This window comes from Callithrix jacchus, chromosome 10, assembly GCF_049354715.1.
Source record: "Callithrix jacchus isolate 240 chromosome 10, calJac240_pri, whole genome shotgun sequence".
Taxonomy (NCBI): Eukaryota; Metazoa; Chordata; class Mammalia; order Primates; family Cebidae; genus Callithrix; species Callithrix jacchus.
The window spans coordinates 20,595,487-20,610,733 of NC_133511.1; the positions used below are offsets into that span (position 1 = coordinate 20,595,487).

General features: G+C 44.6%; 1 protein-coding gene across 13 annotated transcripts in view; it reads left to right on the forward strand.

Moving 5' to 3' along the window:
• The window catches only part of GRIK4 (glutamate ionotropic receptor kainate type subunit 4), a 489,633-nt gene that overhangs the window by 436,521 nt on the left and 37,865 nt on the right, over nucleotides 1-15,247 (forward strand). For all 13 annotated transcript variants that reach the window (XR_013523083.1, XM_078339710.1, XM_078339708.1 and 10 more), the window contains one exon: nucleotides 3,939-4,052. Coding sequence is in view for 12 of the 13 variants with exons in the window: in XM_078339710.1 (XP_078195836.1) it covers nucleotides 3,939-4,052 (114 nt within the window). In the remaining variant the exon portion in view is untranslated. The remainder of the gene's footprint in view (nucleotides 1-3,938; nucleotides 4,053-15,247) is intronic.

Genomic DNA, 15,247 nt, shown 5'->3' on the forward strand with positions numbered 1-15,247 from the left:
CCTGGTGCTGTCTCGATGGAGCTCAGTGTACTTCAGTGGCTGTGAAAGCAAGAGCCAGATACCAAAAGCCAGGTCTTCTGATGTCCTGTTCCCTGTTCTTTCCTCTGGAGAGCATGCCCCACCTCCCAGCCTGGCCCCCACGGATCCCCCAGGAGGCAGAGGAGCAGAAGGGCTTGATGAGTTATTGTCCCATGCCCCTCAGCATTCTACATGACCTTCAGCCTCCAACACCAGCGATTCCAGGATGGAATTGCAGTCCCAGCACCCCATCTTATTAGTTTGGTTTCATGGCACATGATCTCTTTATCTGAAGGCTGATTTATAGCATCATGTTTTTTGGGGTTTTTTTTTTGAGTCAGAGCCTTGCTCTGTTGCCCAGGTTGAGTGCAGTGGCATGATCTCAGCTCACTGCAACCTCCATCTCCTGAGTTCAAGAGATTCTCCTGTCTCAGCCTCCCGAGTAGCTGGGACTACAGATGCACATCACCACACCCGGCTAATTTTTGTACTTTTAGTAGAGACAGAGTTTGACCGTGTTGCCCAGGCTGGTCTTGAACTGCTGACCTCAGGTGATTTGTGCAGCTTGAGGTCCCAAAGTGCTGCAATTACAGGCGTGAGCCACCACTCCCAGCCATGTATTTTAACTAAGGTGAAATAATGAATACACGTGTTTTGGAATAATCTGATCCTATGTGATTGTTGCTGATACCCCAGTGCATTCAAGCCAGAGTAGATAATTACGCCTCTGTACTGAGAATATAATATTAAATGCGAAAAGCAACTTCCAGGAAACCTCCATGGCTTTTTCCAGCTTGTCACTGCCCTTTCCTTTCTCCTTCCCTGCCTCCCTTATCCCCAGCATCCTCTTGACCGGGGACAAAGGAAAGAAAAACTGGGGCTGGTGGGAATGCGCCAACAACGTGCGAATGAAGCAGTTTCTCTGTTTGTAGTGAAGTTTCAGTGAGTGAGTAGATAGAAATGTCCCGTCCAAACATGGGGCAAAAACCCTCCCTGGGCATGTGGTCATTCTCCGTGTGCCCAGGGAAGAACCTGGCAGTGAGCTGCTGTTCGTTTCCAGATGTGTCTCTATAGGGACCTGCGGGATTGTTCTGGCATAATGTCACTGTTGGCCAACATTTATTGACTTGTGAAATGATTTCCAAATTTTAATCCAAAGTTTGTCCTTTTTGGAGGAAAGCAGGGTGTGAGGAAAATAAACTTGTGGATAGAGTCGTTGACTTTGGTTAATTGATTTGGATTTTTTTTTTTGAGATGGAGTTCCACTCTCGTTGCCCAGGCTGGAGTGCAATGGCAGGATCTTTGCTCAGCGCAACCTCTGCCTCCCGGGTTCAAATGATTCCTGGGCCTCAGTCTCCCGAGTAGCTGGGATTGCAGGCATGCACCACCAGAGCCAGCTAATTTTGTATTTTTAATAGAGATGGGTTTCTCCATGTTGGCCAGGCTGGCCTTGAACTCCCGACCTCAGGTGATCTGCCCGCCTTGGCCTCCCAAAGTGCTGGGATTACAGGCGTGCACCACCATGACTGGTTGGATGCTTTTTAAACAAGAGAAAGGACCGGATGCCACATTTACCTCTTTCCCATTTCATCACTTTTAATTTTTCTAATCTTGCCATCTTTTCTTCAGTTTCTTCATTCCAGCCCATTTAACTCTTGTTTTCCCCCCTCAAGTTTCAGGTAGGGCTTGGCTACCAATTTGGTTCATTTCTATTGCCAGAAGCCAATGCTCAAAAGCCGAATTCAAATCAGTGCCACCGTTGTGAAGTGGCTGAGGCTCTGAAGGGCCCAGGCAACCCTCTGAAGAGTTCCCCAAATCAAGGTGCTAACAATCTTCTAATCAAACCTCACTTTGAACCCAAGGGTTGATTCACTCGATAGCAGTCATCAGCACCGTCTTGGAGAAATACAGAATGACTCATTCACATTTTCTATTTTGTATTAAAAATCTTTCACCAGCACTCTAGGTGCTTTTAAGGATGATCTCACTGTGTCATGCTCTGAGTTTGTTAAGCTGTGCTGGATCATGTGACTGCTTTATGGGGTGGAACCTGAATTGGAGGATTGGGGTTGAGGTGGAGAAAGAACTGACCTTTGCCAATTAATTTATCCTTCCTGTACACAAATCATAATTCCCTTGTGTGTAAAATGAGGGCCAGCACATCTGTCTCCCTACTTTCTTAGCAGACTTTGTATGTACAGTCATTCAGAACCGATTGGCCTCTTTGTAGATTGTTGGACCACACTTCACTTTTCTTATTTCATCTTTTGCATCAGCTGATCTACCAGCATTAGAAAATGTAAATCCTTGTAGGCTACTCTGAGGTACAGTACCCAGGTCATAAAAACATGCCTCTTAACACTTAGTGCAGTATAAGAATCATCAGGGCAGCTTTTTGCAAATGCAGATTCCTGGGTCCTACCACCAGAAAGTCTGATCCAGGAGGTCTGCGATGAGACTTAGGAATTCACATTTTAATTGACCCAGCAGGCGATTCTGAAGTAGGTGGTCCCATAGACAGCATTTTGAGAACCACCATAGAGGATTGCTAGGAAGGACCCTGGCACTGTCAACTCTACATCCTTGATTTATAGATGAGATTAAGGAAGCCTAGAGAAGTGAAATGACCAGTCCAGGTTGGTTAGTTAGTTGTTAGTTAGAGCAGAGCATGGAGTAGAACTGAGCACCATTTCTGGGCTTTTCCCACTTCACCATCTGCAGGAGAGTAGACTAATAGGAAACAGACTTGCTTTCAACAGGGATTTAAATTAGATACAAGGAAGAACTTCCTGACTTAGGAGAGTATTGAGGGAGTCTACAGCATCTTTTCCAGAAGGCTTTAATTCAGGGCTGACTCTCAACAGATGTGGGCCCTTGAGGTACAATTTGGAGGCAAGGGGAAAGGAAGGAAGCCTCTCTTCAACAAATGCTGGTTGTTTTGCATTAAAGGGACCAGAGACTCTTCTTGTGGGTCTGCTAATAATGCCTGAAGTTTAACCTGGACAGCGACATAAGTGGCCAGTGATCCAGGACGCCTGAATCCTACCCCTGGCCGGGATGAGCTTTGTGACGTTGGGCCTCTTGCTCTGTTTCCTGGTCTCTGCTTCCTCACTGTGGGACGAATGGGGTTCCATTAAAGTTTTTCTGATTTCTGTGTTTCCAGCATTTTTACTTTTCATTGTAACTCTCTGCAATAAAGTTTCTTATGCACCATAGGCACTCTGGAGTTTTGTCCGCCGAATGAAACAAACACTACTCAATATTGAGAACGTGGTGGCTCACGCCTGTAATCCCAGCACTTTGGGAGGCCAAGGCAGGTGGATCACGGAATCAGGGGTTTGAGACCATCCTGGTCAGCATGTTGAAACCCTGTCTCTACTAAAAAAAAATAAAAATTAGCCAGGCATGGTGGCACGCACCTGTAGTCCCAGCTACTGAGGAAGCTGAGGCAGGAGAATTCCTTAAACCCAGGAGGCAGAGGTTGCAGTGAGAGGAGATAGTGCCACTGCACTCCAGCCTGGGCGACAGAGCCAGACCCTGTCTCAAAAAAAGAAAAAAGAAAAAAAAAAGTATTAAGAATGCAGGAGCCCAATCTTCCAGTCTTCCCCTCCCAAGCCCCCTACCCTAGGACACTTAGAGACTGTCTCTGAACAGTCTGGTAGTGATACCCCTGTTTTCAAAATTATTTATGTATTTAAAGGGATCTAACGGTGAGTGAGTATGAGTTATAGCTTCAATATCCATGTACCTTTATGAGTGATCATTCAGATCTGGGCTATGCTATGTTGACTTAGAGCCGCTTCTCAAGCAAGAACTCAGACCAGCATCACGTCTCCAATAGCAGGGACAGTTGCTGGTCACAAGTCTTTGCCTCGTTTCCTATGGCCACCCCACTGACAGGCTGTTTCTGTTCCTTTCAGAAAGCAGATCTGGCTGTGGCAGGCCTCACCATTACAGCTGAACGGGAGAAGGTGATTGATTTCTCTAAGCCATTCATGACTCTGGGAATTAGCATTCTTTACCGCGTTCATATGGTAAGAGACTTATTTTATAAGCATTTATGTCATTAAAGTTATTTGCATGCAAACACTGAGTTATATGGGAATAATGAATGACTCACGGAAATATTTAGATTTCAAGACTTAAATGCAAATGTGTTGGGCTATTTTTTCTCCTATCAGCTGCACGAACTTGCAGACTAGAGGGATGGAGAAGTCATGCTTGTGGGCTTTCCAGTAAAAATTGCTCCTGCCTCTCTGAATAGCAATGACCGAGAATGATCATCCAATACTTGGTGTATCCTGTGTTGGTAATTGGCCCTGTGGGTCACTTTGCTCCCTTCTGGAGGGAGGGCCTGCAGCCCAGATAAGTCACCCTAGCATTTCTCAAGCATGATGCCTACTTCCAAGTCCACCTGTGTTCACTTCTAGTGTTGCATCTGGTGAGGGAATGTAGATTCTTTCTCTCTTGATGGTCTGTCCTAGAGAATAAAGGGTAGATCATTTAATGTGATTTATACCCTGCCTGCCCTTTTCTGCATTCCATGCCCCCTATAAAAAAGGCTTTTCTGCCAGGACAAGTGTCACAGTGGGTTTGTGAGAACACACCAATAGGCAGCTGAGCATGGACATGACCTTCAAGTATACTGGCTGGTGGGAAGAGCAGAGGAAGGGTCACCCTGGCTGGGTCCCATCCATCAATGGATAATCATTTCAGTGCCAGCAGATAGCTGACTTTGCTAGTTTACCTTACTGGACAGAAGAGCCTTCCTTTCCTCTTGTCAGCCTAACTGGATCTAAGTGCAGAGTGTGGTACAGATTTGCCTGATATGCTAGGCACTTTCAGTGCCCATGATTCAGCTACCATGGTATGCTCCAGAACAAAGCCTGTACCTTGAGGCTGCCCAGCAGGGGAGGGACCAAGAGGTCACCTCACATGCCTGCTGAAGAAGTGACCCCTTGCCAGGCCTCATATCCTAGCTCTAGAGAAAGGGGAATTGTCCACTTTTGCAGTTCCAGCCTGTTCTCCCAACCCTGTGATGGGGGTTGTTGTGAGGGGTTGACTTGCGTCTCCCCACCAAAATACATGCTGAAGTTCTAACCTCTGGGACCTATGAATGTGCTCTCATTTGGAAGGAGGGCCTTTGCAGATGTACTCGAGTGAAGATGAGGTCATACTAGATTAGGCTGGACCCTGATCCAAGGTCTGCTGTCCTTATGAAAAGAGGGAAATTTGAACACAGACATGTAGAGGAGAATGCCATAGGAATTGGAAGGCAGAGATTGGAGTGATGCATTTGCAAGCCAAGGAGTACCAGGTATTGCTGGCAACCACCGAAAGCTACAGGAGACAAGGAAGGACTCTTTCGTAGAGCCTGGCCCCACCAACACCTCGATGTGGCCTTCCAGCCTTCAGAACTATGACATGATACATTTCTCTTGTTTTAAGTCACCAGTTATGGTACTTCTTATGGCAGTCCCGGGAAATGAATATAGTTGTGTTGTTCTTATTTTAGAAAGAAAGCAACTGAGTTGCAATCGGCTTAAAAACATGGGCAAGGCCACATGTTAGTAAGTAAAAGAACAGGGTTCAAACCCAGGAATGGCGTGTTTGAAGCCTGTGCTTTCTCCAGGACAGCAGCCTGCCACCCTCCTGTGTGTGACCTTTGAATCACTTGCATAGAGCACTTTTGTGCACCCTTTTTCTCATTTGGTCCTCAAGACGGTTCTTTGGGGAAAGAGGGCAGGTGTGATAATTTCCAATTTACAGATAAGGAAACTGAAGTCATGCTTGGAGCTAGTCCAGGGCTGAGACTAGAACTCAGACCTCTTAATTCTAGGGCAGTATCTTGCCATCGTTACATCTGTGGGCACTCACTAGGCAGTCTTTCAGCCAGCACCATTTCTGGAGCTCCCCTCCCCTACATTGACCGTTGGAGTCGGGGACATCCAAAAGAAATGGACACACACAGCTTTTGTCCTAACTACCCTGCTGTGACCTGTGGCAGCCATGCAGCTAGGCTCTGGCCTTGATGTCTAGATTTCTGGAGGGCACTAAAGCCCTGCTGGTCACTCAGCGGCCCATCTGGAACCAGCTGCTGCTAGGCTGCCCTCCCCACCTAGGGCACTACTGTCCTAAATACCAACTCTGGCCAGAAAGAAACTGCAATTCGCCAACCCTCTGGACATCCCAAATTGGATTGTTGACTAAATATTTCCTACCACCTGAAAACCTGTATGAGCTTCCAGGCATTCATTTCTGGGATGTCAACTTTTATGTGCCAACTTAGCTATGTTATGTTGCTCAGATGCTTGGTCAACCACTAGTCAGGTGCTGCTGTGAAGGTATTCATAGATAGGACTAACATCCTATGAATTGACTTCATAAAGGAGAATACTCTCGATAATGTGGGTGGGCCTCATCCAATCAGCTGAAGGATATAAGAGCAAAACCTGAGGTTTCCTGAAGAAGGAATTCTGCCTTAAGTCTATCACGTAGAAATCCTGCCTGGGTTTCTAGCCTGCCTGCCTTTTGGACTTATTAGCCCCCACAATCACGTGAGCCAATTTCTTAGGATAAATCTCCCTGTCTCTCCCAATCTTTCTTTATCTCTACACCACACACACACACACACACACACACACACACACACACACACATCCCTGACTGTTGGATGAGGATTCATCTCCTCTTCTGGCCTCCACAGTGAAGTGCCCAGATGCCACGTGGCTGCCCAGACCTGATTGATAACAGGAGGCCAGGCTGAGTAAGAAATGAGTGCTGGGATGAACAGCTTACACTAAGCAGAACTGACGGTGTATACCTTTATTCAACAAATATGTATCGAGTGCATTAGAGACACCATGCTTAGAAAGTACCAAAAAGTCAGCTGAGGAGAGAACCATCCCAAATTGACTAACCCAAGGGAGACCTGGTTAGAATAAGTCAGAGATGAATGTTGCCGTGTCTGAAACAAAGGCGGCCTTAGCCAGATCTGCTCTGATTAAAGGATGAACAGTAGAGTCCACTCCAAGAGCCTACATCTAAAATTGCGTAGAGATGCTATCTCTAATATCCTAGCATAAAGGTAACGAAATTAAATCCTGGGTGTTCATTGTTTTGCAATTTTTCTCTAATTGTTAGTTATCTGTGAGCAAAAATATGGGTAATTTAATCACATTTATGATTTATAAGGATCTAGAATGTCTATGTTAGTTCTGTGTTTATGAGGTCACCTGACTGATGAGTTATTGTTACCAGAAACAGAGCATCTGGTGGCAATCAAACCTGTGTGCAAATGTAAAAATAATTAACTTAAAGTGCCCAGTTAAGAATCATTGTTAAAGCCTCCAAAATAATAAGTAGTGACAGGTATGTCTCTGAAGTCCAAATAAATAATTTGTGACTTTCCAGCGATCTAAGATCATCTAGGCATTTTCATGAACACAGATAATCAACAGTTGACTGTGGGATATTTACCTTCTTCCTAACACTGGGTATAATCTGTTTCTCTTCAGGCATTCTTGGGACCAAAATAAGAATGTTTTGCTCTTTTTTTACCACCTACTCCCTGTTACTCACAAGCTGGCTGAGGATTCTGGCTTTGGCATTTGTTACTGCTTTTCCATCCTGCTTTTTAAAAGTCTCTCTCGCTCTTTCTGTCTCTCTCTTTTTCTCTCCCATCCCTCCCTCTGCTCTCTCTCTCTCTTTCTCTCTTTCTTTCTCACCCACCTTAAATGTCCAATATCCTTTGTCTTCTCATTCTACCAACTCTCCCTGGACAGTCTCACTCCCTCCCAAATCTGTGAATCTAACCTTGGCCTCTCCCTCGAGTTCCAGTAATGTATTTCTTCATATCTCCACCTGGATATCTCACAGGCACCCCAAAAACTGTGTCACAAACTGCATTCCATGTGTTTCTGACTCACACTTAACCTCCTTCCCTGTGCCACATATCAGATAATGGAATCTCCATCCAGTAACCTGAGCCATCTTTAACTTTTCTTACCTTACACATTCCATTGGTCATCTCATCTCCCAAAGAGTTCTCAAATATACCGTGTATCCCCATTTGTGCCTTGGTTCAGGCTTTCCCAATCTCTGCTGCCATTCCTGCAGCCTGTATCCTCCTTTAGGGCAAGGCATTTCTTGTCCATTACTGGATCCCCATCAAAAGGCTACAGTCCTTATAAGCATTCACCAAGAAACAGCAGAGTGAGAACCATGGAGTTTGGACCCAGACTCTCTGGGTTTATTCCCAGCTTTTGCAGTTATTAGATGCATGCCACATACATCTCAGCTTATTCATTTGTAAAAATGGGTAGTCATGCAAGTTAAATGAGAATACATATGTAATGCACGCATAGCAGTGCCTGACATATGCACAATAAAATGTTAGCTATTACACTCAATAAATTTATATTAATTATTCCTTCATAATCTATTGCGCATACTGCAGCCTGGGTGGTGGTGGTGGTGGTGGTGTTTAAAAAAAAAAAGTAATCATATCAACTTCCTACTTGAAATCATTCACCAGCTGTGCATCACTCACAAGAAAAAGTTCAACTTTCCTACATCCAGGTATTTGCCTGTAGGCAACTTTGCCCCTTGCTGCTCACTGATCTTTTGTCAGGTCAGCCCCTTCCTGCATCCTTCCTCATCTAGGTTCATGCTCATCTACTTGCCTCTCAACTAGCTGACAAACTCTTCCCTGGCTTTCAATACCCAGCTCAAATGGCACTTGTGCCATGTGGCTCCCCTAGATGGAGGAGCCTATACTTCTATTACAATACTTTTAGGTTGCATTATATTATTCGTTTTTATCTGTCTCTCCCTTTGGAGCCCCTAGTGGGAGGTACATTAAGGGAAAATTACCCTCTTGTCAGACCACAGATATTTATGATATGATTTTAGGTGTAGAAAATGTGATCATCTTAAACGTGCAGTAGTTACTTGATAGGAAGGAGGGAAAGGAAGGAGGGCAGGCCATAAATCCAGTGATCCTGTGGGCAGTGAGTGCTATGCATTCCTTTGTGGCTCCTGATTAGGCAGCACTGAGCCCCAGGAACCTGGGATTCTATTAGGGAAGCTTACAGGGCCAGTATTCCAGGCAGCAGGACAAGTGACCCAAATAGATTTTTTTTTTTTACCTTCTGGCCTTTACCCCTGTATGTCTTGAGAACAAATAGAGATGGGAGGCAGATGTTTCAGGCAGCCTAGATGCAGCTTCTGCTTGGGTCTGGCTGTAGTTGCTACCTGAACTCACTGCTGTCTCTCAATGCCTGCATATTCCACACACAACATAACATCCACCCAGGAAGGTATCAGAATCCCTAGCTGGGGCCAGATGGGCTTCTAGGCTGTACGTAAATGGCCAGCCTTTAGCCTTTGTCGTCCTGGTACTTCAAGGATGGGGGCCAAGTGGCAGGACATCTGAAGTTCAAGACTCTTTATTTCCCTGGCACATCAGCTCATCTCTTTGTACTGATAAGTTCAGTATTTGGTATGGCAGTATAACTCCAAGGACATTTTGCAGTCAAGGGTTTTATGGTATTGATGCATACTTTGAGCTCTCAAATATCTGTATGAATAGAGGGGAAAATAACATGAAAAACCAAAACCATTTGTATTTGATGTTAGAGTATATCATGTAGTTTTCTGTCTCTTTTTTTCTGCAGCAGCAATTTACCTAATGATGTTTTGCTCAGATTAATATTAAAGTGAGTTTTTATTCCTCAAGCACACCCCGACTGTTAGAGCAAGACATCATCAGAGTGTGCCAGAAGCCAACCTGGGATTCAGTGTTTTGCCCACAGAACCCCTATATGAATAAATTTCATCTGAACAGTTCATTGTTGCTGGGTGCAGTGACACATACCTATAATCTCAGCCACTTCGGAGGCCGAGGCAGGAGTATCACCAGGGTTTGAGGCTGCAGTGAACTATGACTGCACTCCAACCTGGGCAACAGAGCAACACCTCATCTCTTAAAAAATTAAATAAGTTAAAATTAAAACTTCACATCTTCAAGGAGATTGGGCATATGTCTAAGGTGGTTGTATGTTGACTCACATGTCCTAATTTATAAAGCACTTCCACTTACAGTCTCTGGCTTAATGCAACAATGCCCTGAAGCCAGTTCTGTGATTCTTATTTTACAGGCCAAAATTCTGAAACTCTGTGAGCCCAGTTAGTGCACAGGAAAGAGGAAAGTCCACCAGGTGTTTTGACTTGGGAGTCAGTGAAACCGGGTTTTTGGTCTCCAAGTTCCATACACGTCCAACTGTCTGTCTTTATGGTATTATAGGTGTATTTCTTCTGTGTCAATGCCATGCTTTCAACGATCACTCTTTCAAGGTCCTTTACTATCTGAGGATACTGTTTCTGATCCCATAGAGGATCTCAAGCCAGCTAGAACATCTGAGACTCCCTGGAAAATGTGAACTTACCACTTTTCCCCCCTACCAACCTGTTCCACCCCTGGTTACCAAATGGGAAAGTTTTATACTTCTGTTGTTTTTCTCTTCTTAACTCTCAGCTAGAGTCTTCTTTCTCAAGAAAAAGAAAAAGCAGGCAGTGGTTAAAAAAAAAAAAGTGAGGGAGAAATAAATGCTGACATTAAATTAATCCATGACATTGCTGGATGTATTACCCACTTTTCAAGAAGGTCTGTTTCGTTTCAGGAAGACTGTCTAGGAAAATGGAGAGCAATGCTAAGTAAACCAGTGAATCATTTCTAATACTGTTTAATATCTGTTGTAAGAAAATGGAAAATGAATAGAGTTCTGTTCCTTTCAGCTAAGTAACGTGATAGCCCATATAATGGAAATATAGATCCCTGAATGTATAATCGTGTTAATCCTGGTTATTTGTTGAGTGGCTCTCTCTCAAGAAGCTCAAGGTGTGTTATCAACATTATTTTGGTAATTCTTAGGGCCCCTCTTCATGTGGATTAAGGTGCTGTGTTCATGACGCTCCTTTCTATGGGAGAAAACAATGGCACACAGGAAGTTGAGTGGCTTACCTAGCACTGCCACTCAGCACATCCAGGTCAGTGCCAGAATTAGAATGTAGGTCTCCTCACACCAGATTTTCAGCCAGGAATTGAAAATAGATACACTAGATATGAGTTCTCTGGGCAACAGACCCATCTGGTCTGTTTATGTGGATAGGAATTAATTACTTGCTTCCTTTTTACTTCTTGGAGTCAGAGGTGGAGGGTGCACCTCTGCACAATATCAGCAGGGCAAGCCATTGCAGACACACTGGAGGAAGCCATCCATGGGATCCTGCTGAGGGATAGGAAGAAATCACCTCCTCCTGCCTCTCCCAGAAGGAGTCTTGGAGAGACTGTGTTCTCTTACCTCTTCAGTCCTGGACAGTGTTTAATTGACCATTGAGCACTGCTGGGAGTTGACTATATCACAAGCAATCTTCCTATAAATTGCCATTTAGTTCTAAGGACTATGAAAAAGCACATGAAAGACACTTTGTCCTTGGCTATGCTGGAAGGAGATGGAGTTTGGGGAAGGAAGAGAGCTGATATCACGCATTTATGTAGGGAACTGGTAACTAGGCTACAGAGCCCTAACACAGATCCAAGAGAACCTGCCACATGTCTGGACCTCTCTGTCAGTGACTTCTTTGGGAAGGTTGAGGCGGGATCAAGTTCTAAAGGTTGCAATCACTGGCTTCTACGAGTCATCCTTCCAGAAGAAAGCCTGGTATTGCCCTAAGTGCTTCTCTGGAGAGCCCTGGAGGAACTCTCATGATGCATGTATTACAGTCATAGAAACTCCAGGAGTTCTGAAAAGTGGCTGTAGCCAGATAGCATCCTTACCCAAAGCGTCTTTAACATGTGTCAGTATAAGACAGAAAGTTTAGTATTTCTTGTCCATTGCGGAAGGCATCAGTATAAAAGAAAGTTTCCTTCTTTGTAACACACCATCTCCCCACTAGTGATCTCTTCACTCACAGCTACCATTAGACAGAAGGGGAGCAAACACACATATAGCTCTATGTGTTAACTCACTGGGTTCTCAGAACAACCCCATGAGATAGTTTTTATTATTACCTCCATGTTACACAGGAGGAAACAGAGACCTAGACGTTACCCAACTTACCCAGGATTGCGTGTCTCGTAAATGTAGAGCCAGAATTCAATCTTGGGTAGCCTGGCTCCAGAGTCTGGATTTTATTCACTACCTGTCCTGACTGTCTGGCTCTGGTTTGCCCATGCATTTGGCTCCAGACTCTGGGAAAGCGATTACATTCTTCCTAGAATGTAATTTCTTCCAGTACACTTAGAGTGAAGTATCAGTGAATTAACAGATTATTTTTGAGGACAAGAGGAACTTTGGGCATGCAAGGAGCAGGGTCATTCCACTTCATAGCTCCATGGATGGCCCCACTAATATCATGCCAAGGAACCTACACACACCAGGATTGTGGTCAGTTGATGACCAGCCCTTCGCCATCTCTCCCTCCGTCAAAGAGCATCAAGGATGCTGACTGACTGTCAGTCTGAAGCACAGTCTAAACATCAAGGGAGCTAGTTCTAATTTTGCTGCCGTCTAATTTTCAATCTCATCAGCACAGCTGGACCTGTCTTCGACATCTGGAGCATAGACTGTATATAACCACCTATCTACTTCCAAAGTGGTTGTATTTACCAGCAGAAACTGGCCCAACTCACAGTCAACAGAGATGTGTATAAATCAATACAAATGCCTATAAATACAACAGAGTCACAATAAATGGTGATGGGTATAAATAAATAATGTTTAAGAGTACTCTAAGAAGGTGTGTAGGTTGAGAGTTTACTGGCATTGGAAAGAAGGCGTGGGATTAATTAGGGAGTAAATAAAAGTGCAAAGATGAAAAGGAGAGGAAAATGCAGTACAGCAGCCATTTGAATGAAGGAGAGTGTGCCGTGCCTATGGCACAGCTCAATAAATGAGCACCAGAAAAATTGAAGCCATCACCAATGATTTGAGCGAGGCGCTTAACCTCCCTGGGTCTCAGTTCTTCCATCTATCAGTATGGAAAATTGGGTATTGAAATCAAGAGAACATAGTGAAGCACTTTGAATTCTTCAGAAGAAAGGCATTACCATCATGCCTCCTTTGGGGTAAGGAAACTCAATTATTTGGAAGAAATGCCTATAGTATATGACACCTGATTTGCCCCAAGCACCAGTAACTCACATGTCTTTGGGAAGAAAGTGATCTAAAGCATCTGCATAGAAAAAAATGGTAGGCACTCAGAATCTTGCAGAAAACATACTTCTCTGTGGCATCATAGAAACAGCATGGATTTAGCCTAAGCCAAGGCTGTATAAACTGGCCCCAAATCTCAAATCACTGCCCATTCTTAGCTCTTCCTGTTGGCATCAGTCAATCACGAGTAGAATCCGTTGTTGCCTTGCCAGCATGACTGATAGGTTTCTGGGGGAGCTGTGTTTATGTCTTGGTTTTTGTTTGTGTGATTTTCTGTGTTTTATAACTTCAGTCTCTAGGAATTTTTCCCACAGCTGTGCATCATTCCTTATCACCCATAACCAAATATGGCAGCTTTAAATAGTGCTGTCATTTTCCTCAATTTCACTTGTTGTGATATAATCAGTTATAGATTTCTGACATTGAGCATCTAATGGGGTTCAGATTCAGAAAGTGACAGTAATAGATTTTTCAGTTGAGAGACAGAGTGAAACAATCATAAGTGACAGGGCACATGAAATTCATGCACATTTGCTCAGAAAAACTCTGGGGTCAAAAAAGCCTCCAGGAGTGGAGCGCACTAGTGATTTCTGTTGCAGTAGGTGTATAGGCACGATCGGCTCCTTTTGTGCTTCCGGACTGTGTATGTGGGTTCTACCCTCTCTGTGTCTTCCTGTGTCTTCCTCTAGCTCTTAGGATGATGAAGGAAACACAGTCAAGCCATGATGGACGTAGGAATGATTAACTGGGGACTTGGATTCTGCTGCTCTGAAGTCCTTTGCTTCCTCTTAGAGGATTTATGTAATGATGGGATGAGACAAGCTCAAACAATCTCCTCATTCTTGTCCTGTTCCCTTCCCTACGTTACTGGGTTTGTCCCCCAGATTTTTCATTTTTCCGGTAATACCTGAGTGTTGAATGCAGACTGAGCAAGGATGCAGAAGGGGTCAGAGAACTTGCAAATGGCATCAAAGGGCAGTTCCGTGGTCTGAGCCCATACTGTGAAAGAAAAACGGTTTCAGATGGGCCATGGGAGTGGTCACTGTCACGCTGCTCAAAGGCCACAGTGCCCAAGAACAGCTGCCCTTTTTGGCAGAGGATGAGTATTTACGTCGTCTCCATGCACCCTCCGGCTCTCACCCCAAAAAGGAAAGTAAAACTGCACCACAGGTGAAAGGAAACACAGTGTGCCCACTGGCATCCTAAGAAGGAAGGGAAAAGCATCCAGAAGAGGAGCTGAAAATCACCCATGATGGGGGCTATGCAGATACCACAGGAGTGTGCAGAACGGTCTCCTCCCACCTGCCTCAGATTCAGCCATGGAAACAGCTATTGTTACTTGGGGTTTCTCAGCTTCTTCTAGCTTCCTCTGGATAATGACAGCTCAGAAGGCTGGTTGAGTTTGGCTCAGTATTGGCAAAGAGAGTTCCCTTTTGTGTTTCTGGGAACCCCTGTGTAAAACTGATGTAACTTGATAGTGACGGTAGGTTGCGCCATGACCAGTATGATCTTGAGCTTAAATGCTCACCTATTCACAGAATCCTGAGCTTAGTACTGATTTTCAGTCCTATCCATGGACTCCCTAGATTTCTGGGATCATAAAATCATAGCATTTTCCATTTACAGTGGTTCTTAGGGAGCATCTAGTCCGGTGGTTTTATAGTAGATGAAAGAAACCAGCCTGGCACCAGACAGGGTAGCCACACAGAGCTTCCGAGAACATGCCCTGTCTGCAGTGGGCAGCCCACACTCAGTTTCAGCCAATTGGGAACCTTGACTCCGTGTTGCCAGATCACTCCATTTTTTAAAAAGCCAGAAATCCAGATTTGTATGTGAAGTTACCTAATTATTTAATGCTGGCAACTAATACAAATAGGTAAACACTGCAGGGTAAACAGTGCATCTGTGGGCTATATGTATCCATAGGCTCCCAGCACGTCACCTCGGATCTAGCCCACTCCAAATGAGGCCAGAAAAGGGTGGGGACTTGCCTGAGACCACATATCTCAAGA